Below are 27,910 nucleotides of genomic sequence, written 5' to 3' on the forward strand. Positions count from 1 at the left end.
ATGGGAGCTACCTTGCAGCAAACTTGTCAGGAGGCAGAAAAAACTTGCTTCAGTGTCTGTGCTTGTACACAGCAAAGAAGGCACCGGTCCAGCATGAAATCAGCCTTTGTCTTGCTGACTGCGTTGGTAGCCCTGACAGCCTATTATGTGTACCTGCCCTTACCCAGCACAGTGTCGGATCCCTGGAAGCTCATGCTGCTGGATGCCACTTTCAGGGCAACCCAGCAAATGGTAAGCTTGATCCATGCAATTTTATTCTCTCTTCGCCTTCCCTCGCCACCCCCACACGCCCCTTGTATTTCTCTCCGTTGCAGTCAGCTGAGGAAATGCCATGTGTGTCCAGGGACTGATTTTAAAGAGATGAGAGGCGTCTCAGCCTTTTGGAGCAGCTGCCGTCGCCAAGGCGCCTCCGAGCGAGTTGGCAGAAATTAGCTCTGCAAATGTATCTGACCTTGATTTCTTTAAAGTACAATGCTAATACGCTATCAATTCTGCTGTTTGACGGCTCTGCGCCTCTTGGATTAATTGGTCGGTTGATTTACAGCAGCAAGCGCTCCCTCTTCCTCCCTCGCTGCCTTTGCATTCAATGAATGAGAAATGCCAAAGAAACCTCTTTGTGCCAGCTCTTTTTGCTCCCTTGAATGTAGTTGCGGTGGCTGATGGACTCCCGGCATCTAGAAACAAAATCGGATCTCACTGTCTCTCCCTCTCACACATATCAGCTGGGAGGAAAATGCCCCACCGGCCCATCCACTTCAAAAGCATGAGGTCGGTCCTTACCTTGTTTACCAGGCTGCGGCTGCCCTTGTGACATTGGGGAGCCAGCTCGGAGCGAAGGCTCTTCCCACTGCTCAGCACAAAACCAACCCTTTTCAGTTCCTTAGGACCCCCACCCCCTGAATCATTTGACAGTGGGAAGTGATGGGCTGACTCCATTGTAGAATCAAAGCATTTGGTAGTCAGTCCCTACTCCAGGCAGGTAAGGAGGACAGCTAACCTCATTACAGCCCCCCGCTCAGTCGTAGACATTTCCTGCATGCCATAACCGAGAAGGGGCTGTTGTTGATCTCTGCTTTACTTAATCCCACTCACATATCCAGAAGCATAAGGTTTTTGGGGATTTCAGATGCAATGTATTTCCCTCTCTCTAGATGATGGAGATCTTTTGTATGGAGTTTATTACATGTTGCCTTCTCTGCATTTCCTAAGAGAAGAAACAAATTGAGTGCTTTTATCCTAGCACTTTACCCATCATATTCCATGAAGAATGTAGTGTGGAAGAGTTTGAAAGCAGAGGGAAAGTCTTTCAAGTCGAGTAAAATTAGTATTTGGGCTTGCACTAATAAACAAGAGGAGTCTACCTTTGGACACTGTATTTGTTATACTGTGTTTTCCAAATAACATTTCAGAGGCTCCCTAACCTTTTCCCCACTTTAAATTTTGTTCTGGTGTTTGCATGGTGACATCATGCAGACCAGGGGTTACAAAACGTTTCACATCATGGTTTTACATGAATTTAATTCCTCTTCTGCTAATATAGTCTAATCTTTTTATAACGACAATCAGGGTTTTACCCTGCCATATATGCTGAGGCACTTTTAAAAAAAATATTTTTGCCAGTAGTGCTTCATTTTATAAAACTGCATACGTGAAAAACACCTTTTAAAACTCCAATTTATAGCAATTTAAAAACATTTAAAGGATGTGTCTTAGCTTTTGTGTGGAGACCAAGACTGCCATTTTAAAAAGTCTACATGGGGGTGAACTGAAAAATCTTGTTTTTCTCACACATCCTTGTAATAGATGACATATTGCATTGGCCAAATGACATGAAAGTGCTCCAAAATAGCTCCATTCTTCAATAGAAGTTAAGGGTTCTCAGCACCTTACATGTTTGGGCCCCTTCATGTGTTCCGTATGAGTGTCTAAAGCAGTTGGATTGTAAGTATCCATCATAATCAGTTCATAGATTTTTAAGGCCAGAAGGCATGTGATGATAATCTACTTAAACCTCCTACATAACATAGGCTATAGAATTTCACCCTGTAATTCTTGCATCACGCCCATAACCTCTAGTTGAATGACAACATATCTTCCAGAAAGACATCTGCTCTTGATTTAATCAGTCTTTGTGTACATGTTACTATTAGGGTATAAACTCCATGTGTCTCCACCATATTATTTATTTATATAACATGAGAAATACATGGTACTGCACACTGGGTAAACAACAAACAGTCCCCGCCCACAGGAGTTTACTTTCTAAAGAAAGGAATAAGTGAGTACAATACAGAACAAATATGGAGTGTAGTGTAGTCTTCATAGATGGAACACATCACAGTACAGCTGAGCCTTCAAGAGTTTGTTTTAAGGAGCAAAGAGGGAGAAGGTGCTTGGCAGATATTAATTAGGAGGCTTTCCAAAGCTGAGTGACAGCATGAACTCAGGAATGAGGGACTGTCTTTAAAATGGGAGCCTGAAAGACCAAAAACTCAATGTGAGTAGTTGAAGAGGTAACTATAAAAGTCAAGCCATGGCAGTTATTTTCAGAGTCAGTTTTTACAACAAAGGATACTTTCAGTAGGGCTAAATTTCCCCCTGGCTCCCTCAGTGGTTGTTACAACACTGACTGGTTTTAGGTTTCTTTAAATGTGTCCATTGAACTTTCACCTACTCCTGAATGTGTTTTCAGCTTGTTACTGTTTATCACAATAATATCCCCGAGGGGTTTGATTGCAGACTGAAGTAATACTTTTCTGGCTAAATGTTCTGATTTTAAAATCTCTGGAGTTCTTGTGTCTAACCTTTTCTCCCAAGAGCATGAACTTGACTTTAAGTGAGCTGTAGCTCACGAAAGCTTATGCTCAAATAAATTGGTTAGTCTCTAAGGTGCCACAAGTCCTCTTTTTCTTTTTTTTGCGAATACAGACTAACACGGCTGTTACTCTGAAACTTGACTTTACTTGCTTCTAATCATATAATACCTAACTGTCCTCTCGACTATTCTGAAGCTATGTTATTAAAACAACTTTATAAAGACAGTGTGACAGTTAAACATTACAGTTTCTTGGTGGAAATGATATGTTTACTTTCTAACTATATTAATTCACTATATTAATTCACTGCCCTTGCTGTGTCAGAGCACGGGGTTGTGGGAGGTCAGCATGTGTGTGTGTTTCTGTATCTCTCTCACTTTCAATTGGCAACATATTCCTGGCATGGGGGGAGACAACACCAGGGTGGGATAGTAAGAAGGAATAGGAGTGTGGCAGAGAATGAGAGAAGAAAGGGGGAACAGGTTGAAGGTGAGGGAAATCAGAGGAGAAAGTGAGAAAGAAACCAAGAGAGAAGAGACAGAAAGTTAATATGAGAACCAAAAGCCTGGGAGAAAGAAGAGAAAGTATAAAGACTAATGCCTTGTCCACACTACAACCAAGATTCTGCTGCGTGTTACAGGCATGGTGGGTGTAACCAGTTACAAGAAACATGGGTCAGTTTATGTCCACACAGCAACTTTTCTGCCTATCAGTCTGATTAACCATGAGGTTTTTTTTGTAAGAAGTGCATTCTAGGAAAGTATGGGCAGCTATCCTAATCTTTCTTGCCGGATGAGAGTGCCTGAAAGATATGGCATCAGCTGCACATATGGCAATCTGCTTTAGGGTGCTACCACAAAGAGCTCTGGGTAAGGAGGACCAGTCAAACTGGTTACACAAACATTGGCAAGTTCTCGTGCCAACACAGCAAAGTAACTGTGGTGAACCCACGATAGAAAGATAAACATGCCAGCAGGCTGTGACCCTGGGCTGATGTTTGGTTCAGGGGTGCTGTAATTTATGACTGAGCTGCAACGCTCCCCACCCATCCATAGCTCAGAACAACTGAAGTATGATTGCTCTTGCCACAACCCCTTCCTCCTCCAACTCATCCCAGCAAGAGCCTAATATAGGGACTTTGAGGCAGGGGGCAGTGTAGAACCATTATGCCAGTCTAATGCTTCCCGCTGTATTGGCAAACTTCCTGGTGGGGAAATCCAGATACCAATCAAGTTTTAAACACACTGGGTGCGAGCACAACTCATGTTGAGAGCCAACCAGGCCCCTAACTGGTTACAAACTCAGTTAAACTGTAGCTTGGGCAGGGCTAAGGAATAAGGTCAATAAAGTTGACCTTGGTACAGGAAAGATTAATAAAGAAGAGGGCATGTAGATGCAATGCAGAAATACAAGAAAGACATAGGGAGTGTGATTACAAAGAAAGGGAGGCAGGAAGCAAAAGTGACATGCTTTGAGGAAGGGGCTGGCACATTTCTCCACAATCAATCAAGGATGACAGTCCTCAGATGATTAAACTCATACATAGCCTCAGGGCCTTGTGATCTCTCGGCAGTGATTATACTCACAGAGACACAAATGCTCACCACTCCTATTTCTGCTGGGTGCTTGCCAGGAAGCTGTGCCTCACCCTGTCAAACACAAACCAAGCCTCTGTGGCCCTGCTTCCATTCAGGAAGTTTTCCAAGGATATGTCTACACTGCAATTAGACACCCGGAGCTGGCCCATGTAAGTGGACATGGGCTTGCAGGGCTCGGGCTAAAGGGCTGTTTAATTGTGCTGTAGATGTTGGGGCTTGTGCAGCCCGAGCTTTGGGACCCTCACAGGACCCTAGAGCCTGGGCTCCACCCCAAGCCTGAACGTCTACACTGCAATTAAGCAGCCTGTCACCCCGATCCCCGCAACCTCAAGTTGGTTGGCATGGGCCAGCCGTGGGTTTTTAATTGCAGTGTACACATACCCTAAGTGCCCAGCGATTGCTCACAATAGTTAAACTCCAAAGGTGCTAGCAACATTGGGAGTTCTGTTGCAGACACTGAGTTGGCAGTAGCTTTGCCACAAGCAGAAGTGCCCAGAGTCAGAACCAGTCTCTGATTCCATATACTGTAGATTTTGATTGCAAAGTCCTGGGGACAAGACTTTCTCATTTAGTAACCAGCACATTCTCAGTCCCTAGAAACGATAACGAATCTTTGCATATATCAAAGATATTTCTAATGCGCCTGTCACTTTGGTAGCTAAGCACTAAGCACAATTAAGATAAAAAGAGTGTCTGGGTCTAACAGAAATTGTTCAGTCTCTCTAAACCCTGATGTACAGGAATGTGTGAACTTGGTAGGTTTCTTCCCTTTGATTGTTTTTTGACAACAGTAAGTCCCATAAGTGGGAGTGGGCTGGCTCCATCACTCATGTAGTGGGTGGGGCTTGCAGGGAGGCCTCATGGGAGCAGGGTATGGTGACAGCATGCGATAGACCTGCAGGTAGCCAGGCAGCTGCAGATTTGCAAAACAATTTTCTGTGAAACGAAACAGGGACATGCCCTAACTATTGGACATGTGGGCTCCCTATCCAGAGAGAATGTGAGCTAACATGAACAATCTGGGCAAGACCTGTTGCTCCTTTCCCTGAACGTGGGCTAGATGAATGAACTAAAAGGTGGATAGAAAGTTGGCTAGATTGTCGGGCTCAATGGGTAGTGATCAATGGCTCCATGTCTAGTTGGCAGCCGGTATCAAGTGGAGTGCCCCAAGGGTCGGTCCTCGGGCCGGTTTTGTTCAATATCTTCATAAATGATCTGGAGGATGGTGTGGATTGCACCCTCAGCAAGTTAGCAGATGACACTAAATTGGGAGGAGAGGTAGATAAGCTGGAGGGTAGGGATAGGATACAGAGAGACCTAGACAAATTAGAGGATTGGGCCAAAAGAAATCTGATGAGGTTCAACAAGGACAAGTGCAGAATCCTGCACTTAGGACGGAAGAATCCCATGCACCGCTACAGACTAGGGACCGAATGGCGCGGCAGCAGTTCTGCAGAAAAGGACCGAGAGGTTACAGTGGACGAGAAGCTGGATATGAGTCAACAGTGTGCCCTTGTTGCCAAGAAGGCCAACGGCATTTTGGGATGTATATGTAGGGGCATTGCCAGCAGATCGAGAGACGTGATCGTTCCCCTCTATTGGACATTGGTGAGGCCTCATCTGGAGTACTGTGTCCAGTTTTGGGTCCCACACTACAAGAAGGATGTGGATAAATTGGAGAGGAGGGCAACAAAGATGATTAGGGGACTGGAACACATGACTTATGAGGACAGGCTGAGGGAGCTGGGATTGTTTAGTCTGCGGAAGAGAAGAATGAGGGGGGATTTGATAGCTGCTTTCAACTACCTGAAAGGGGGTTCCAAAGAGGATGGATCTAGACTGTTCTCAGTGGTAGCTGATGACAGAACAAGGAGTAATGGTCTCAAGTTGCAGTGGGGGAGGTTTAGGTTGGATATTAGGAAAAACTTTTTCACTAGGAGGGTGGTGAAACACCGGAATGCGTTACCTAGGGAGGTGGTGGAATCTCCTTCCTTAGATATTTTTAAGGTCCGGCTTGACAAAGCCCTGGCTGGGATGATTTAGTTGGGGACTGGTCCTGCTTTGAGCAGGGGGTTGGACTAGATGACCTCCTGAGGTCCCTTCCAAACCTGATATTCTATGATTCTATGAACATGCTGGTTGTTGCACTACAGCAGATCAGGCAGAAAAACGGTTTCACAAAATTTCCTTGGCTAAAGAATAACCTCTCAGAACAACCACAAGACCCACAAAGGGCCAGATCACAGCTGGTGTAAATCAGCACAACTCCACTGAAGTCAATGCAGCTAGATGTCAAAGCATTACATAACTTTACTGAACTTCTTTGAACCTCAAAGGAAGCGTGGGGGTAGTTCTCTGATCCACATTGACCCTAATGTAACATGTGTGAGTGAAACCCTCCTGCATTCAACCTTGAATTGGATTTTCCTATGGGAGGAACAGAGGGAGAATAGTATGATCTGAAATTCAAAGGTACAAATTGTCTTGTGCATTCAGCATTTCCAGGGTTTGAGTTGATACTTTTTGTATTCTTTTTAATGGGAGGGCTTTCTTAAACACAGAGAGCTGGTGTTCAGTCAATAAAACCATAAACATTTTGGAACCTGGCTTCCCGAGAAGCCATCTCTTTCACAGCGTAATACTGCCGCAGTTTAAACAGGCTGCTGGGAGGGCATCCTTTGTCAGTGCCTCTCAGCTTTGGAAGTGGATTGCCCCCCTTGGTCCATTGAAGCTGAGATTTATAAAATTAGGCATACTTCAAAGCCTGTCTCTTTCTAAAGGCACATGTAGTGAAGGTGGTTTAGGGGCTTTTTTATACACCAGTTGGATTAATGTTAATGCCGCATATTTGTACTGAATATTGATTATCTAAATTTTGTAAAGTACCATAGGTGGGAGATTAGATTTATGGCCCCAAAGAAATAAAGCCTCCATGACAAGGAATCTGCAGTCATGCAACAAATCCTTCTTTCAATGGAGTTCCTCTGAAATATTATTTATATTACCGTAGCGCCAAGGAGTCCTGGTCATGGACGAGGCCCCCATTGTGCTAGGTGCTGGACATACACAGAACAAAAAGATGAGCTTTATCCCTCTGTATTTGTAGGAATAGTGTGCTTCTGTTAAACTATCCATCCTCTGAAAGCTTTGACACTGTGGCCTGCAGTAACAGGCTCCCAGGCTTACCACTGGAAAGTGACCAGGGAAAATAACAGTGCAGAGACGTAGTAAATACAAAGGACTGTTTTTTATTAACAATCAGTGAAATAACAACAAGGGGTCCGGTGGCACCTTAAAGATTAACAGATTTATTTGGGCATCAGCTTTCGTGGGTAAAAAACCCACTTCTTCAGATGCATGCTTGAAGAAGTAAGCTTTTTTACCCACGAAAGATGATGCCCAAATAAATCTGTTAGTCTCTAAGGTGCCACCGGACTCCTCGTTGTTTTTGTGGATACAGACTAACATGGCTACCCCTCTGATAATCAGTGAAATACACATCCTTAAAATGAATTGGAAAAATCAGCAAAAGATTAACACTTAGTAGTATTAAAACCCATTTCCAAATGGCACTTTGGAGCCTAAATGACCTTTGATTTTTTTCTCCTGAGACATGGTCTCGACCCAATTTTTATTCTGGTATAACTATTTTGATTGGGGGGGAGGGAGAGTGATTATTTTAGTGTTTTTTTTTTTTAAAGTTATACCAGTACAACCCCTAGTGTGGATGCAGTCTTACTGGTATAAAGATACCTTATACCAGTATCATTTAGCCCCCCTTCCCATGCAGGATTAGTTATTCCAGATAAAAGACCTTTATACCAGTATAATGGCATCCACACTAAGGGTATGTGTTTACTGCTGCAACTGCACCAGTATAGTTAGAGGTAAAACTTTTGTGAGCAGACAAGCCCTTAGGCTCATAAGTCACTTAGGTGTTTTTGAAAATTTTATCCGTGGTCTATTCACAAAGTAAAATATCACTTCTGACACTTCCTTTAATGTTACTGGGTATCAAGCTCCCATGGCTTTTGGTAACCATTCCCCTTACCTCCCAGCTCAACACTCTGACTTGCTGGGAATAATTATAAAAGGGGCTCAGACTCCTTCCTGGTTTCTAGCATGCCTCAGCCAGGACAAGTGGTCAGCCTTCCAAAATAGTGAAAGACCTCCCCTCCAACCCATCTATTTTTTTTAAAATACCCACTAGTAACCTCATTATCATAGTGCACTGGGTGGTTTGGCCTGATATCTCCCTTCCACATCCCCTCTTTGATCTTCCACAGCATGCCTGGGAAAAATATGATGTGTTGCAAGCACAATTACTATATACATCGTATGTACATTGGGAAACAGTTCTCTACCTTTTCGGCTGAAGGGGATCTCCCTTAGCTGGTAGTAGTAGGTCCTTTATCCTCTCTGGGCAAGATGCATAAACAAAGTACAAGAAGTCAGATACCAGAATTGCATCCTGAGGGTATGTCTGTGCTGTAGCTGGGAGCATACTTCCCAGCCCAGGTAAACAGACATGCTCTAGGTCTAGTCAAGCTAGTGCACTAAAAGGAGCAGCGTGGCCATGGACAGGAGCTCGGGCTAGGCACCTGAATGTCCCCAGTCGATTGGGTGGGTTTGCCCAAGCTTCTTCCTGTGCTGCCACAGCCACACTGCTATTTTTAGCTCGCTAGCTCAAGCAGAGCTAGTGCATGTCAGTCTACTTGCACTTGGGAGCACCCTCCCAACTGCAGCATAGACATCCCTGAAGCCCATATATAGGTAAAAAGTTAGGCCAGTGCTAGTTTTCTTGTTGCATCTCAACAAAGGGCTCAGTGGGTAGAAATAAATTCCCATCCCGCTCTGCTTCTAGTGCTCTGATCTTATCCTAGGAGGCTAAACATTCAGTCAGCAAACACAGATGGGCTGATTAGCAAGCACCACCATGTTCCCTTGAGACCAATTCCTGCCTCTCAGTCACAAACTCCCTGCTCTCAGTCTTGTTTTCAGTAATTGAGATTTCTCCTTGAAGAAACTTACTGAAAGTAAAAAGATTTGTACTTCAGGATGAATCATTTATACACAAGAAGAAGAATACACTTATGGCACCTTTTCTCCAGGGATTTCACAGCTTTTTAAACATGAATTAAGCCTCACAGTCACTGTCCCTACAAGGCAGGTATTATTGCAATCAGTTTAGGGAAGAATAAACTGAGGCAGAGGCCCCAGCTGAGTGAGCTACTCACACTCTTTCAGCTTGTAGAAAGCAAGGCAGGCTTTACTGTGTGAAGCAAGGAGATTCTTTTCCCCTAGAATCAGGCAAGCACAGACAATACTGAAGAGGTTTATTCAAGGTACCTGAAAGACTGATAAACAGCTTCAAAAGTATAGTGTTACAGTAACCAATTATATACCTTTTCTTATTAATTTATTTGCATTTATTTTGTACTTACAGAGACAAACATTATTTCAGAGAGAGGGAGAGAACATTTAACATGATAATGACAGGAGCAGGACATGCACATAGAAGCTATTTTAATTACATCATTTATCTGTGACTATTCTTAAGGCGAAGGGGTGGGGGGATGAGTGTTCACAGATATCCGGAGAGCTGTGCAGGGGTTTGTACTGTTCTTTCTTACCAAGAGGCTGAGTTACTGTGCGGACATCTGACCATGTAAGTCTATCAAGTGTTTACAGCTACCACTATCCTTGGACCGCTGGTATTTCTGTTTGTTAGTTACGTAGGTTTCTGTCTCAGCTGCTAACTGAATTTTTAACTCTTGCCTAACAACTAGGTGATGCAATTCAGACTAGTAAAGTCAGAAGAAGAAAATTTGGATCTTTATGGTTCATATTTTCACTGGAAGTGTAGAAAAGTTTGTGATTATGGGATTTTATTAACACCTAAACTTTCCCAATACACTATGAGAAATGCAGAAATTAATTGTAATAATATAACAAAATGACTACTGTATATGTGTATTACTGCCCTCTACTGGAAGAAATTGATACACAGTTCAGCAGTTCTAAGGGTCCTATGGTGCTGTGGTTCTCAACCACGAGTACGTGTACCCCTGGGGGTATGCAGAGGTCTTCCAGAGCGTCCATCAATTTATCTAGCTATTTTCCTAGTTTTACAACAGGCTAAATAAAAAGACCTAGCGAAGTCAGTACAAACTAAAATTTCATTCAGACAGTGACTTGTTTATACTGCTCTATATACTATACACTGAAATGTAAGTACAATATTTATATTCCAGTTAATTTATTTTATAATTATATGATAAAAATGAGAAAGTCAGCAATTTTTCAGTAATAGTGTGCTGTGACACTTTTGTATTTTTATGTCTGATTTTGTAAGCAAGTAGTTTTTCAGTGAGGTGAAACTTGGGGGTATGCAAGACAAATCAGACTCCTAAAAGGGGTACAGTAGTCTGGAAAGGTTGAGAATCACTGCTACCGTGCTACCCACTCCTGACGATTCTTTTTCTATCTAACTGTGCTTTTCAAGGTGGAGTGTCTCAGTTCTAACCCACTGCCATCTTGATCTTCCAAGTGCTCATGGTGCTTTTTTCTTCCAAAATATATATTAAGACAACTGAGGGTATGTGTACACTGCCAAAAAAAAAAAAAAAAAGACCTGGGACAGGAAATCTCAGATCCCAGGTCAACTGATTTGGAGTCACACTATGGGGCTAAAAATAGCAGCATAGATGCTCGGGCTGGAGCTCAGCGTCTGAAACCCACCTCCTTCACTGGGTTTCAGGGCTAAGCCTTAAACCCAAACAACTACACTGTAGCCATGTAGTGCAAGCCCCAGGAGTCCAAGTCAGTTGACCCAGCCTTTGAGACTCACTGCCTTGGGTCTCTTTTTGTAGTGTAGACATGCTCTGAGAATTCCTTGAGTGGCACAGTTTTGTCATAATATAACTTTGGAACGCTTTGACATCATTACCTCATGGGTGTTAAGTTCTGTTGCCTGTCTAGTTACAGGTACTGTCATTTGAAGAAAATTGCAAGGATATTTAATGCAACATAGTAGGATAAGCCTGTGAGTAACAAATTATTTTTTTCCCCCACTCCTCAATTTCTCCCTAGTGCAACCTGGTTCACTGTCTAAGACTCAGCCATCACTTGAGAGTTCTGAATTATGTGATTGGTACTTTTGACAAGCTGGAGCCCTCGTCCTCTGAACACATTAAGATAACAGACGCCCTTTTTGATGGAGTGGAAGTCAGAGTGTTTGAACCTTCTCCAAAGCAAGATGAAACACTAAAGCGTAGTGTCGTTTACATCCATGGAGGAGGATGGGCTTTGGCAAGTGCAAGTATGTGTCTGTCATTAATTAGAGTGGATTATGATATGTTCTCATCACAGCAGATTCAGTGTTACTAAAAGCTGTTCTCCCACCCAGAAGCTGAGAGTTTTGCTCTCTGAGACATGTCTGAACCTAATGAGAGCTGGAACCCTGGGTCTATAGTAACTGTCCCAACTCTCGCCATAAGAGGCAGAAAAGTAATCCTGAAACAGAAAACAAGTGCATTCTTTATCAGCACATGGCTGCAAAAGAATCAGAAGCTTATTTTAAACACATACCGAAAAGAGTAGAGAGTTATTTATGGGGACTCCTTCATGACCAAGCTGGTATAGGTCAGTGGTTTTTAAACTTCTTCTTTGGTGACCCAGTTGAAGAAAATTGTTGACGCTGACGACCCAATGGCCCTGGGGATGAGGGGTTTGGGGTGTGGGAGGGGTTCAGGGCTGGGGTACAAGAGTGAGGGCTGCGGGGTGGGGCCAGGAATGAGGGGTTCAGGGTGTGGGAGGGGGCTCTGGGCTGGGGTAGGGGCTTGGGGTGCGGGAGGGCGTCAGGACTCTGGGTTGGGAGTGCAGGGTCTGTGGATGAAGGATTTGGGGTGCAGGAAGAGGCTCTGGGTATGGGGGGGCACAGGGCAGGGGATTGGGGTGTGGGGTTTGGGCGCAGACTTACCTTGGGTGGCTCCTGGTCAGCAGTGCAGCAGGGGTGCTAAGGTAGGCTTCCTGCCTGTCCCGGCACTGTGGACCACGCTGAGTCCCGGAAGCAGCCAGCACCAGGTCTGACTCCTAGGCAGAGGCGTGCAAGCGGCTCTGCATGGCTCTCACCTGCAGGAACCTCTCCCCTCTCCCCCAGCTCCAATTGGCCAGGAACCAGTGCTCAGGGCAGGGGCAGCACACGGAGTCCTGTGGCGTCCCTACCTAGGAGCTAGACCTGCTGCTGGCCATTTCCTGGGGTGCAGCGGGTGTCAGAACAGGTAGGAACTAGCCTGCATTAGCCGGGGAGCACCGCCGACGGGACTTTTAACGGCCCGGTCGGCAGTGCTGACCAGAGCCTCCACGACCCAGTGTCTTACATCCCCTGACCCAGTACTGAGTCACAACCCACAGTTTGAAAACCACTGGTGTATGTCACCATGGTCTCTGTGTTGCATGCCACGGAGGACAGTAAACACTGACCAAACGATTAGGGACTGATGGCTACATGATATATTTTGCCTAAGCCCCAGGCAGCAGTTTATCCTTCTGCAAGAATCACCTCATAGGTAGTTGAAAATGTTGAAGCTTTTTGTGAAAATGTTCCCATTTTTTGACTGGCTCTAAATTACACGTATTTGGAGTGATGTGCGACTGCAGGGGATAGAGGCAGCTAGAGGGAGGTGGAGACCAGGCACTTTGCATGGCCTGCTCCTTTAGAAAACCAGTGTTTTTAGCAGAAAACTGCCTTGGCCATCAAAGTTGCCTAGAGTGGTGTTAAGTTAACACGCTATGAATGTGGAAGGTATTGCGCAGCTGTAGACAGTGATAGCCTGGCCACTAATCCAGCCACACTATTGTCAGGGAGTAGAATCTTCAGTGCGGGGCTGTGAGTGCAAACACTCCCTGTGGGTGTCCTTAAGATCTGCCTGGTTGGGGTGAAGATTGAAGGCCATGCCCTCTTCATCTTCTGTGCTTCCAAGAGGATAATAAAACATATTGTATGTTGAAAGGTGCAGATTTAATTACTGCTTAACCCTATGACAGTTTTAGTGTGAAGAACGATTATGGGTGGGATTATCAGATGTGCCTTTGACTTTCAGTTGGATGTGTGTACCTAAATCACGTAGGCACTTTTGGAAATGCCAGCATATTTGGTCCATAATTAGTAACTGTACCCATTAAAAATTTCTCTACCTTTCTAGTCTCACAGAATTCTCCCAATTAGCCCTGTAACAGCGGGGTCTTGCTGATCAAGCTGGGGTGCCCCCATCAGTCCAGTATGGGGGTAGTCCACTCTGGCAATCGGTCGTTGGCTTCCCCGTTACATGGCTGATTTCAGCCACCTGTGGCCTGGCTCCCCGACGGGGTCACCTAAACGGGAAATCCGTGGATTCTGAGTGGCAAAACAATCAAACAGTCTCTGGATTTAGCCCCCTGGTCAGGGCAAAGCAGCAAGCAGGCTGCAGCCCCTGCGTGGGGCAAAGTAAGCAATTAGTCTATAGCTTGGCAGCCTCTGGCTGGGGCAGCAAACAACCAAACAGACTAGGGAATTAGCCCCCTGGGCAGGGCGAAGCAGCAAACAGGATGCAGCCCCGGGACGGTAAACAATCAGTCTAGAGGCCTCATGCCTCTCTGGGTTGGGCCGTAGTTTAAGCAGCTTCCTCAACAGGTGGCAGCTCGGCTTCCACGGCAGTCACGGCAGCTGGCAGGTAGACCTGGTCCCCGGGCTTTACCCCCAGGGGCACTGCAGGTACCTCTGCAAGAGCCAGCAGCGTACCCCCACTCCCGCAACTGGCCTGCCTCCTTTTATCTGAGTTCTCCACTTGGAGCACGTACAGCAGGCAAGAGGGGGCGTGGCCTCCAGGGTCACAATGACTGGTCCGCCCCCGGTGGCCCAGTGCAGTCTTTAGGAAGACCTGTCATAGGTAGCTGTTAGTGATGCTTTATAGAACTTGGTCAGCTGCACTGGTTCTGTAGTAACACTTGCATAGCACTCCCAAGGGGCAGAGTGTGTGCTTCAGAATTACAGTGCTGCACTCAGATCACTGTAACTCTAACCACATTATTGCAGTTTGAGATGTAAAAATTAGTGGTAGAAATATTACTGCTAAATATTAAATCTCAAGACTGTGTACTTTAAAGAGATGCTTAATACATTGTTATATCCTCCACCACCATTAAATACCTATTCAGTAACTGAAGAGGCATAGAATTAAAGAAAATTAGCACCCTGAGAAATAAGATGGCTTTGAACCTGCTGCCCTGATTCAGGTGAGCAGTCCCATTGACTTTAATAGGACTACTACCTTGAGTAGGAACTGAAAGTTTCAAGTCCAGCATGCATAATATCACGACCACATATACAATGACAAAAATGCACAAAAATAGCATTTCTCAGACACTAATCCTCAGAACAGCCCAGTGCAGTTAGGTAGCGGTAAGTGAAACTGTGGCAGAGAGGTGAAGTGACTTGCCTGAAGTCACACAATAAGTTGATGGCAAAGCCAGGAAGAGAGTGCACAAACTGTGTTCATTCCATTAGATCATGGTACCTGCTGTTATACACTGACTGCATTCCATTCCATTTCTTTACATTTGCATAAAGATTTACTGATAATAATGAGTGTCTATTATAATGTCAGGGGTTTTTGCAGGATTGAATATAAGTGCTTGCTGTTTTTCTTATGAATCTAAAGATATGTAAAGCTGTGTACAATATGCATATTCACAAAATTTACTGTCTTCCACTAACGTTTGGTTGTCTTATTCCCAGGAACAAGCTTCTATAACAATCTCTGCAGGATCATGGCAGAATCTCTGAATGCTGTAATTGTCTCAGTTGAGTGAGTAATCAACAAAATCTTAAAGTATTTAGAAATATAGATCATTATGAATGAGTTAATTGCTTTTTTTTGTCGTGACTTGTTTAAAAGGTTTTCATTTGAAAAAAGTCTCTTTAGCAGGACTTGGTATTTTGTGCCCTTCTCAATGACAGTGGATTAGAATGGTATCTGAATTCTGTTCTCATTATAAGAGATAATGGCACCCTCAATAGTACAGGACATTTAAAAGTACATAGTAAAAAGGGAGTGAGGGGGAACCACTTTAACTGGAACTAAAAAGCCACAATCTTGCTAACACATGCATACGAGTAATCCTATTAAAAACTGTGGGTTTACTCAGATGAATCAGTAACTCGTGTGCATCAGTGCTTGCAGGATCAAGATCACAATACAAACACAGACACACTTTCTATATACACACACAAACCCCCTCACCCTTTGAAGGAAGAGAGAAATACCTATCCCTCAATCTCTCCAGTCAGCAGATGGGACTGTTGTCTCTCTCAGTGGTCACTGTCATTGTGCTTCCCAGCAGGAGGTTGAGATTTGTGAGGTAGATTTGAACTAAGGATATTTCTCGTTCTTTTAGAAACAATTAAGTTGTATTAAGGTATGGTATAGAACAGGGATCGGCAACCTTTGGCCCATGGCCCGCCAGGGTAAGCCCCCTGGCAGGCCGGGCCGGTTTGTTTACCTGCCGTGTCCACAGGTTCAGTTGATTGTGGCTCCCACTGGCTGCAGTTTGCCATCCCAGGCTAATGGGGGAAATGCGGAAAGCAGTGCGGCTGAGGGATGTGCTGGCCCTCGCTTCCCGCAACCCCATTGGCCTGGAGTGGTGAACCGTGGCCAGTGGGAGCCGCGATCATCCGAACCTGCGGATGTGGCAGGTAAACAAACCATCCTGGCCCACCAGGGGACTTACCCTGGTGGGCTGCGTGCTAAAGGTTGCTGATCCCTGGTATAGAACTTCAATTGGTAGCTGATTTTTACCACTGTTGCTTAACTAAAACATGCAGTGGAGACTATTTCCTGCTGTGCCCTCTCCTCCACAGACACTTGATACATTGATCTAACCTCACCCGAACACTTAAAGTAAGTACATCCATTTATTCATGTCTGAATACTGGTGACATCAGAACAGAATTTTTGGAAGTCTTCACAATCCATCTCTAACTTCATGCTGACCTTACAGTGATCTGCAGCATACCATCCATTTCCTCATTTGTCATCCCTGCTACAATGACCTTCCACTATTCCTTCCATAATAACTTTCTCAGGGTTATTGCCATCTCTACACCTAATGTGAGCAAAGTACATAAGTTTGCATGTGTTGATTTCTGACATCAGGATCTGTTGCTCTCAAATAATATTTCTAACATAGGCATTAGTCTTTTTCTGTCCACACATGGAGCTTACCTGACGGTATCACAAAGAACCAAATCAACTATGTAATGACAGCTATACTAGAGATCAGGTACACAATGAACATAGACTTTCCTGAGTGCAGACTGGTGCAGACCATCAGCTGTTAGCGTGAAACAAAATTAAAACTTAAACATAGGACATTCAACATTTGGACTTATCCAAAATCAACGACCATTATATAACTTCAGTCCACAATGGGTTTGAGTCACTGGGACACGTGAAGGAGAACAATCCCAACATACGGAGGTAAAATGAAAACTGTTATGCTCAAAACCACCGAAGCACACATTCTGAAATGTCACTGTCGGAGTGCTCCGTAGGTAACTGAGAAGGTGTATAAACTAGTGGAAAAACAGTGCAGAGTGAAAGAGAATAGCTTGGAGATGGAAGAATGTAGGAGAGAATATAAGGAACTGAGCAGACAGATGGAAAGGCAGACTAGATCAGTCAAGGGCAAATATCTAAAGGCAAAATGTATGTAACTTGAGAATTAGAAAGAGTAATAGCACAAAAGGTATGTTCACAGTGGTCAGGTTTCTTACCAACAGGTTTTTCTGTGATCAAGCATAATAAAATATCATGATGGCAGAGCCCTCATTGAGGGTGATGGTATCAAACACAAGTGTAGAGATTACTTTGCCAGGATGTGTGCCTCACCTGATAACTGCCACACACTTTGCACGAGTGCAAATCACTACACAAGCTGGAAGGCAGTGGTGAATTTAGCCCCTCTCTTTACCTTATGGAGTCTTAGTTTAACAACCCTCTTAAGTTGCTAAGTACATTAATGGGCTACTCTAATAAACCAGAAGAGGGAAATTTGAGTGGTTGCATTAAGCACTTTTCTTTTGTAAATGAAAATATTAAAGTTGACAGAAGAGTGGGGCCAGTGACTGAATTAATGAGATTATTTGCCAATTCTCATGATCAAATTACAGCCTCATTACAAATTACAGCCTATGCAGAATTGATTTTACTGGTACAGTATTCATTCCAATATAATTTAAGGGTAGTTGTTTCCAGCTCCTTTTAATTGTCTCCTCTAATAAACACAAAAATAAATGAGCAAGATGTTAGCCATTGCAGACAAGTGGCTATCACAATATTGAAATGTCCCTTATTATTCCTTTTCTTGTTTATGATGCTGTAATCCTGCCTGTTTTGGTGAGCCATTTGTCTTCTCTACCCAACCATTATCTCTGTCAATCAAGCCTTTTGTACTCAGTGCAGTCTAATTTGATTTCTCATTAGTTTAATTGCACATCTTCTCACTTGAATGTTGCATACCCAATCTGTTATCCAGTTGTAGAGGGGATTCCCAAAGGCCTATCATATCTTACTTTATCTAATGTAATAAACAGATTACTTTCTAAAGCCTAAATAGTTTTAAGAATCTGAAAAACTTCTTATTTATCTCAATATTATGCCTGAAATTTATTTTGCACATATAATTTCTGTTGGATGCAAAACAGTCAGTCAGTAGAATATGGGAGTATGATCTAATATAGCACACGTTGGTTTTATGCAAAGGCATGTGCTTCACGGTGAATCAGTTCTTATCCTGGATACAGGAGATAGCATTTAAGAGTGTTAGTCAATCCACCACATTATATTCAATAAACCCCACAGGGCAAGATTAATGAGATCAAATCAGTGAGCATCCTAAGCAGGCTGAAAGTTAAGGCCGTATCTAGACTAGAATTTAAAAGGGTGTTAGCTAGTGTAGACAAGACACACTGCCTCTAACGTATGCTAAGCTGGTAGAGTTGAGGCCTGTCATTTTGGTTAGCACATGTTAGCTAACATTCTAGCAACACACCTTTACATACTAAGCTATACAAGGCTTAAGAGAATAAGAATCGCAAAAGCCACCTACTGAGGTAGTGTTGCCTAGTGGATAGAGCAGCAGACTGGAACTCAGGAGACCGGGATTCTATGTCTGACTGTACAGCTAGCCTGCTGAGTGACCAGAGGTAAATTATCTCACCTCTTTGTGCCTCAGTTTCCCTATCTGTAAGATGGGGATAATGCTACTGACCTTTGTAAAGCACTTTGAGATCTGCTGATGAACAGCACTATATAAGAGCTAAGTATAATTATTATTATTATTAGACACAAGGGCCTGCGTTGCTGTTGCCAGGCTGGCATGATAAACAAGGGAGCAAGTTTTGAAGGTGCTTTTTAATCAGCCGCCTGTCTTTCCATGGCAAAAACATGGTCAAAAGACTCAGCCTGACTTGCAAGCCTCAAATTAATCCCACAACAGAGAAAGGGTCATCACAACCCCATGTCTACCCACCAGACAGACTCCTGGTGCCCTAGTGTTGAGGATGATGTAGCTTCCAAGCAGCAGCCTGCTTGCAGTATCAGCCGAAGACTACTCTAGGAACAAAACCAAGTTTGCAGGGCCTGTGAGATTTTTTAAATACAATAGATCACTTTGGGGAGAGAGAACAAAAGGCTGACTGATTAAGAATATCTTTCTGAGGGTGTTTTCTGTAACAGCCACAACTTTAGGAAGCAATGTCCAAGGCTATCCTGTTAGCTTCCTGAGTGGAGGAGTTGACAGTCTTTTTCTGCGGATCTAAAATGTCAGGAAACATTACATTTCCAACCGGTGCAGTTAGACACATTTATATTACAACCCTGCCTACTGGCACAAGTTTGACTTGCAAACTTGTTTCACATAATACCACCATTCCGATTTGGCTCACAAGTTCGGAGAGAACAAATGCTAACTTCTGCCTCGGCAGAAACGACTGCTCAGAATGGCCAGTTGCTCACAACAATCCTAACAGGGAAAACAAAAGAAACCAGACTCTTCGCCTGCTGTGAACACTAGAGAAAAGGGTAGCTTTTCTATTGCCGCTCATGGGCTGATGGCAAGGGAAGTTGTGGAATTCCCATCATTGGAGGTTTTTAAGAACAAGTTGGACAAACACCTGTCAGGGATGGTATACTTAATCTGTCTCAGCACAGAGGGATGGACTTGATGACATCTTGAGGTCTCTGCCAGCCCTACATTTCTATGATTCTATTAAATTAAGCTGAACATTTCAGGAATACGGGAAACAGTTTTTTCCTGTCCTGAGAAAGCTTTAAAGATACTGAAAAACTTTTGACTTTTCATCCTGATTATCAAAAATCCCCTCTTCCCCCTCCTCCCCGCAAATTTCAGTTTGGGTCAATGGTATTTACACAGCTCTAGAGAAACCCTGAGACCCCCAAGGGTTTAAGTAATGACTGAAAAATCATTCATCTCCCACTGTTTTTTGAAGACCAAGGAGGCCTAGCAGATACAACATTGCACTGGGATTCAGGAGAGCTGCATTCTATTCTTGGCTCAGCCATTGGTCTGCTGGATGCTTTTGGGCAAGTCATTTCACTCATGCCTCAGTTTCCCCCACTGTAAAATGGGGATAAAGATACAGACTTCCTTTGTAAAACACTTCAAGATCTTTTGATGAAAAACACTAGATAAGAGCTAGGTATTATTATTATTCCTGGCCCACATTCATTTCATGTTGCATATGCTGTAGCTGTGTTAAATGTTTCCACTGTTGTGTCCACCAACTATAATTACAAATGCAGGGGACAGGGAACTCCATAACTTTGATTTTGTATCCTTATTCTGTTGGGGACACATGGCTTACCCGTACCCATGTGGGCTAAGCAGGGTATTCAGCCTCCACACCGAGCAGATACCACCACCTGCTTTTTACAGGTTTTGTGATTAAAAACATTAATGAATGAATCCGCACATTTTGAGATCCTCTATTGGGAGATAACTTAAAAGTTCCACTTAACAATTTCCTAATTTATTCATATTCAGTGAGTTAGCATCACACTTTCAGAATTAGAGTTGTAATAATAACATGTAGGCAGTTAAATACTGTTTAAGTGTTAAATGTTTCATATTTCAACCATAATATTTAAACTAAGTTATTTTTGCATTTTACTATCCACCTGATAGTACATAATAGTCCTCCTAGAAAGGTACATTTTCTGCATATAATGATTATCCTACGTAAACCTCTTTCTTCTTTTGTAGGTACAGGCTGGTACCAGAGGTTCATTTCCCTGAGCAATTCCACGATACTTTACGTGCAACAAAGTATTTTCTGCAGTCTGATATCCTAGCTAAATACTCAGTTGATCCAGGTCGAATTGCAATTTCTGGTGATAGCGCAGGAGGAAATCTGGCTGCTGCTGTGTGCCAGCAGGTAAAATCCATTGTCTGTATCTATCACAATAACAATCCATATTCCAGCAGTGCACATGGGTAGACAGATTATTTGTGCTGCATCATCACAAAGAGACAGACTAGCTTTAGAGATAGAATGGTAGTGGTCCCCCGTAAAAGCCAGCTGCTAGACACAAGTAAGACCTGTCAATTATTTCTGAATCAAGCAGTGCTAGAATGTCTTACTGCTTTTATAAGTTGTTATGGGCCAGATTTTAAAAGTGCAATTTAGGTACCAACCTTACCCATTGTGCTAGTGAATCCTTTATTTGCCTGCATAAGTGACTAATTGGGCACATAAATGCATAATTCCTAAATTCAGTTCCCTATTTTGTGAATAAGCAATTTTTGCAGCTGCCCGTCTTTGAAAATGAACTTATTTCTTTTAATACAATTGAAGGGGAAATAATTTTTTTTAATGAAATGGCATTTTTTCCTCACAGGAAGACAATTTAACAGAAGAGTTTGAATTCAATTGTAGGAAAAATCTATTTTCCCAGCTATTCATACCATATGTATTTCTAATTTAAATTAGTCTGAATTTGATCTGGTTGGAATTTTTAAGGCAGCCTGGGGCCTTAATTAGGGGCAATTGCCATTAATCAATCAATAAGGGGCAATTACCAAAGCAGGTCAGTTTTTTAGGACGAACACCCAGGAGAGCAGCCCTTTTATTGGGAAATGTCATGTCTTACACCATGTCTACACTAACACTTATGCCGGCAAAATGTACGTTGCTCCAGGGCATGAAAAAAAAAGTTTTGCTGGCATAAGTGGTAGTGTGCACAGCCCTATGTCGGCGTGAGAGCTTCTCCTGCCAACATAGCTACCGCCGCTCGTTAAAGTGATTTTATTATGTCAACGGAAGAGCTCGCTCCAATCTGCATAGAGCTGCATCAGTACAGCTGTGCCACTATAAACTTGCTAGGGTAGATATGGCCTTTTTCTCACTTACACTGGTGTGAATCAGCTATGACTCCATTGAAATCACTGGTGTGAAAGCAGTGCAGGTGAGAACAGAATCAGATCTAAACTGTTAAGATTCCAGACTAAGAGCAAAATTCTCTGCAGCGGAGTTACACCAGCAGAGCATTTGTCCATAAAACACCAAATGGTGGTTTCTCTCCTCTTGGGGGAATGAATTGTAACTCCTTTCAGTGGAACCAGTGATGTAGGATCAGATACAGCATAAGCAGTGACCGCTTTTTTACAATCTGGATTCTGTCCTGTGTTTTTCCTACAGCTTAGTCTAGATGACAGTGTTACCAACAAACTGAAGCTGCAGGCTTTAATCTATCCAGTCCTTCAGGCATTGGACTTTAACACCCCTTCATACCAGCAGAACACTGACATGCCTGTTCTTCCTCGCTTCATCATGGTGAAGTTTTGGATAGACTATTTCAATGGTAACTACGACTTTGCCCCCTCGATGCTGATCAACAACCACACTTCCCTCGACATAAGCCAGGCTGTTTCTTTCAGGGGACGTCTGAACTGGACTTCTCTCTTGCCTTCAACGTTCAAAAAGAATTACAAACCTGTGATACAACCCACAGGGAAGGCCGAAATCATCCAGGAAATACCTGCACTACTTGACATACGTGCAGCTCCATTGCTAGCAGAAAAAGAAATTTTCCAGCTTCAGCCAAAGACCTACATCCTGACTTGCGAGAATGATGTCCTGAGAGATGATGGAATAATGTATGCCAAACGGTTGGAGAGTGCAGGTGTGGAGGTCACACTGGATCACTTTGATGACTGCTTTCATGGCTGCATGATCTTTACTATTTGGCCTACCAATTTCTCTTCAGGACATCGGACCAGAGACAGCTACATAAAGTGGCTTGCTGAAAACCTGTGAAGAAAGTGAGTCCTCTCTAGAAGGCACAGAACAGTCAATTTAAAGCTCACTATTTCAAAAAGAAAAAAGTTGTGCACTTTTAGGCTATCTAAGTTCATTTGTTCAAGATTATGTTATAGAGCTTCTGTTGCAAGAAGTAGTGTGTCACTAACTACTTGGTTAGTAGTTGATTAGCCTTGTCCAGCATAGCAATTTACTAAATATTTATTAAACACTGTGGAATGCAGTGTAGTTGTAGCCAGGGCAGTCCCAGGATATTAGAGAGACAAGGTGGGTGAGATAATGTCTTTCATTGGACCAACTTCTGTTGGTGAGGGAGATAAGTTATTGAGCCACACAGAGCTCTTCTTCAGCTCTGGTGGGAAAGGTACTCCCAGGGTCATAGCAAAATGCAAGGTGGAACAAATGGTTTTTCATAAATAGTTAGCATATTTGCTAAGGGACCATTCAAGGTAGAGTGGCCCGTTAACATCTCTGCAGTCACAGGACAAAAAGAGGAGGTTAGTGGGTTACAGATTGTTGTAATAAGCCACAAATCCAGTGTCTCTGTTCAGTCCATGGTTTTTAGTGTCTAGCTGAGTAATGAATTTAAATTTTTGACGCTCGGAGTACCTTTCCCAGACCTGAAGAGCAGCTCTGTGTGATTCAAAAACTTGTCTCTCTCACCAAGAGAAGTTGGTCTCATCCAGCCTTGTCGCGCCATTAAAAACTAATCCATTGTAGATTCAGATGCGACACCATGGTGAATGAACACTGAGCAGTTCTCAACAAGAAAATCAGTGTTCCTCAGACTTATTCTTATTAGTCAAAATTTCAAGTTTGGGTGCATAACATTAGGCACCAAGGCCACAATTTTCAGTTAACAGGTATTCGGTTTTAGGCACTTAAATAAGAGTAGCCTGATTTTTAGAGGTGCTGAGCATTTACAAATCCCACTGAAGTCAAGGGAAGCTGTGGTGCTCATCAATTTTGAAAATCAGGCCACTTATTTAGGTGCTTAAATATGGATTTAGGTGCTGGCCTTTAGGCACATAGATTTATAGCTTTTTTTAAAAAACAGTTCCAACTTTAAGGCATTTTAAAGCATGCTAAGCAAGGTTTTTACCCCCAAAATGTAACAACTTTGGAATCTGGTCCTTTTTTGAAACAAGCACAGCGCTAAAAAAAATTGTAAAAAAGAATGAAGCCCGTGTAGGTCCTTTCTGTTGACTTTAACAGACATTGATCCTACACACAGACAAAGCGGTGTGCAAGCTTTTATGGACCAATGGAAACTCCACCAAATGCAGATTCCATTTGTGAATTTACATCTTTAAAGTTGATGGCATTTTTGGCCAAAGGTTGTGACTATGCCTGCCTTTAAAATTTCAGCTTTATGGCCACTTCAGAGAAAATATGAAAATACTAACAAATAAAAAAGCCCTCTATGTGGTTTGCACTGATGTTTGTATTTAACATTTACAGTTGTTCTTCACTGAGTCTCTTCTGTGCTTGTAACTTCCGTTCATTGTCCTCCATGCTTTTTGGAGGAAGTTTCCCCTATGTAGCAAGCAAAATCACTAGAGATGAGCTTTACCCTAAAAGTCCAGATTCAGACTGAACTATGCAGCTGGATCTTCTCGCTTTCATGGATGGAACCAAAATCCCAGATATGAATAGCCTATGCTACTGGGGAATCAGGTTCTGCAACTTGAGCTCCTCTCTAAAATAGCCAGACAACCACAACTGAAGTTAAGACAAGGACATGGAAACTACTTACAACAGTGTGTATTTTGCATAATGTTTGTTGTTTTTGTTGTTGTTATTGAATGTAAGCTGTGACAAACTGACAAAAGCCAGGAGCTTCTAAGCTAAAACAGAAAGAGCAATTGTCTTGCGATCTAAGTCTAATGCTTTAACTTGGGATAGCTGATTTCAGTAGTTTTGAGCTCTGCCACTGTGTGTGTGACTGAGCAACTTGCTTCATTTTTGTGCCTCAGTTCTTTCTTCTGTAAGAGAGGGAGTCATATTTCTGTACTTCACAAGGGTGTTGAAGGTACATTTGTAAATGTTAATGAGGCACTGTGATACCACAAGGGACTCTGTTAAACTTTCCCATTCTTCAGTCTCTGTATTGTATTGTTCTGTACTATGCCAGCTTGGGCCATTGGAGTACATGCCCTCTGATAAAGACAACTTATTTCTCTGGCTCAGCTTTACAGTGCTCTGCAAATTTACAGCACTAAAGTAAGCACCTTCCTGGCTTTTGTCAATTTATTATGGAACATTTTAAAATAGAGCCTTTTTTGTACTTGATTTCTGTGGGAAGGTTCTAAACACATGTACTTGATGGACCAGATTGACTTCCACATTTTTAAAATAGATATTTAGAGGTCCATTTTCATTAGTATATGCACATATAGACTGGGAGCTAATGGCAGAATGACCTGGTTGTCTCATATGGGTTCACAGCAAGAAACAACAGGATGTTGCTATAATTGTGTGTATTAAGAAAGGTTAACAAGAGAGGGCCCCAGTCCATGCTGAACCGTGAGAGCTTGAAACTGATCTCTGGCTGTAGGTTCACACAGAGTGCATAGCCCAAACCAATTTCAGTAACTGGCCAAGTAAAACCACTGACACAGATTCTTCTCTCAGTTACATTGGTTTTGATTAATTGCCTTCAGTGGTGATACTTGAGATTTGCATATATGTAAATTGGAGCAAAATTTGGCTAGTGTATCCAAATATCCCAAAATGTAGGAAGGTTCAGACTCAGATCTTGATTTCAAAGCTCCCCCCCTCAGGAGTGTAATGGATCCAGGGTTTTAGTTTCAATGCTACTGTGTACACTTGAAAGCTAGCTTGCAAATCTTAACATAGGGACTACACCAAACTCCACTGAAGTCAATGAAAACATTTCGATTGATTTCATTTAGCTCTATTTCAGGGCCTTTATGGCGATGGGCCTGATTCAAACTCTACTGAAATCAATGGCAGTCTTGCCATTGACTTCATTGGGCTCTGGATCAGACCTTGTACTTCAAAAAATAAATCTTAGAACCAAAATAGCTTAAGGTACACTCAGCTACAGGCTTATAAAATGCATTTTAGAAAACTAAAGTTGCTATAGTACTACAAAATAGCATCCAAGTGGTTAATAGTCCTGTAAATTTGGGGTTGTGTTCTATAATAAGAAAATTGGCCCCAAGACTTGTCTGCAAAAGTTTTAGCCCTGCATATGTTTATGGCAGTTATAAATCCCTAATATGAAGTTATAATGGAACTACTGATCTATTTTAACTGTAGTGACATGGATAGCACAGCTAGAATATATAGTCATGGAGCTGGTTGTAAAGTTCCTTCATGCACTGAAGCATATTAAATTCTTGGCACAGAAGATGGTAGCAAGTAGATAACTGGATTGAATTTATTCATTGTCATCGCCATCTTGATGTGAAATCCACAATGGCTGCACTATATGAAGGTGAAGCAACAGCAGCAACTTGTTATATCAAAGTATCTGAACAAGTTTTACCTTGCAGCTAAGTAACAAGTATATGGTACTGAGTTGTAAAGCTGCGTAATGTGTCCTCTAACGGGTTACAAGAAATCAGGATTCCAGCTCTGAAACAGTTTAGTTGAGTATAGCAGCACAAGACACTTTCCAGAAATTCCACATCAGCCTGATGTAAGCCATAGGCTTGTTCTCCTCTGTATTTCTACTTCTTGCCTCCTTGCTCTAGTTTTTCCCATGATCGAAGTTTACAGGTTATATTCTCTTCTGAGTTAAACTGGAGTAACTGCACTGACACCAGTCTAACTCAGCTGAGAGTCCAACTTGGCCCAATATGTACTGTGAGGCAAATCTGATTCTTGTCTGGAAGAGATTAAGGAAAATCCGTGTTACAATACATTGATTTACTCCAGTGACTCCACATTTTTTGAAGAGCTGCATTTGGACAGGCCTAAATCCTGGGAGGTATTGAGCTTCTTCAACCCTTATTCATTTCAGTGAGAGTTGGGGCTTTTAGCACATTGTTACCTTGTACAGATATTGGACTTAATCCTATATATTTCAAAGGTTTATATTTATCTAAAAACATTTTAAACTTCTTTTAGAAGTCATGCTAAGTAACCTGCTGAATTTTTGGTAAAATAGACCAATACTATTAACTACTTTTTGTAGGTAGCTTTTTTCCCCTACACAAATTAGGTCTCCTCATCCATAGTGAGAGGAGAGTGTTTCTGGTGACCATGAAAGCACCAGTCTAGGACTTAACTGTTCACTGGGAAACCAAAGAGAAATTAACCTAATAGAACCACTAGTAGTTAGGTCCTCCTTTCATTAACCAGGCAAGGGTGATGCGTGGGAGGGGCACAAAGGGTCAAGTGACCCTCCAGTAGGGTCAAGTGCCCCCAGCAGCCGGCCTGGGATGGAGAGAGGAAGGGGCGGGACCAGAGCTTCTCCTCTTCCAGCCACGCTGCCAGGGACTGTGCCCGGTGCAGCACAGTGGCTGACTGGGACAGCGCCTGGCTGCGGCAGCAGCAGGCTGCCCCCTGCCCAAGCTAAGCTTCTGGGGGCAGCAGCCAAGTGCACCGGAGCCCCCCGCCATGCTCAGAGTCAGCTCCTGTCCCCAGAAGCTGAGCCTGGGCAGGGAGCGGGCTATTGACGAGTGATTTTGGGTGTCCAAGTACAAACATGTGAAAGGGCCCCGATTTCCAGAGGGGGAGTACTGACTATTCCTGAATTCCCAAATATTGTCCTAGACTTTGTTTTCCAAATTAGGGTTTGGACCTTTTTTGTATCCCCACCCATCTTTTACTAAAAAGGTCACCAAGATTGTCTGACTTGCATCGCTTAAAAAATAAAAGCTAATGAGAAAATAGTGGGTTAACTTGGTTAAAATCCTTTTAAGCTGCTAAACTGCGCAAGTAACAAAATATAGTTAAAGCCCAGTTGGGTTTGCATTCTTGTATTTGTGAAGATGTTCAAAACCAAAAGAACAACATACTTGGTGTGGGTGCATGTAATATCTTATGCATGACCAGTTTCTGCTTCTTTCCCACTGCCGGGGAAAAGAGGTCATAAAATTTAATTTGCAGGTGTGATGCAAGTGTGATACACAAACAATCAATAA

At 42.9% G+C, this 27,910-nt stretch overlaps 1 protein-coding gene across 1 annotated transcript; it reads left to right on the forward strand.

The window, feature by feature from the left end:
• Positions 1-27,910, forward strand: NCEH1 (neutral cholesterol ester hydrolase 1). Its single transcript, XM_077826613.1, has 5 exons — positions 1-231; positions 11,507-11,735; positions 15,192-15,261; positions 20,738-20,909; positions 22,173-27,910. Exons 1-5 carry the CDS (start codon positions 1-3, stop codon positions 22,788-22,790), a joined length of 1,320 nt encoding a protein of 439 aa, XP_077682739.1. The 3' UTR covers positions 22,791-27,910.

This window comes from Eretmochelys imbricata, chromosome 9, assembly GCF_965152235.1.
Source record: "Eretmochelys imbricata isolate rEreImb1 chromosome 9, rEreImb1.hap1, whole genome shotgun sequence".
Classification (NCBI taxonomy): domain Eukaryota; kingdom Metazoa; phylum Chordata; order Testudines; family Cheloniidae; genus Eretmochelys; species Eretmochelys imbricata.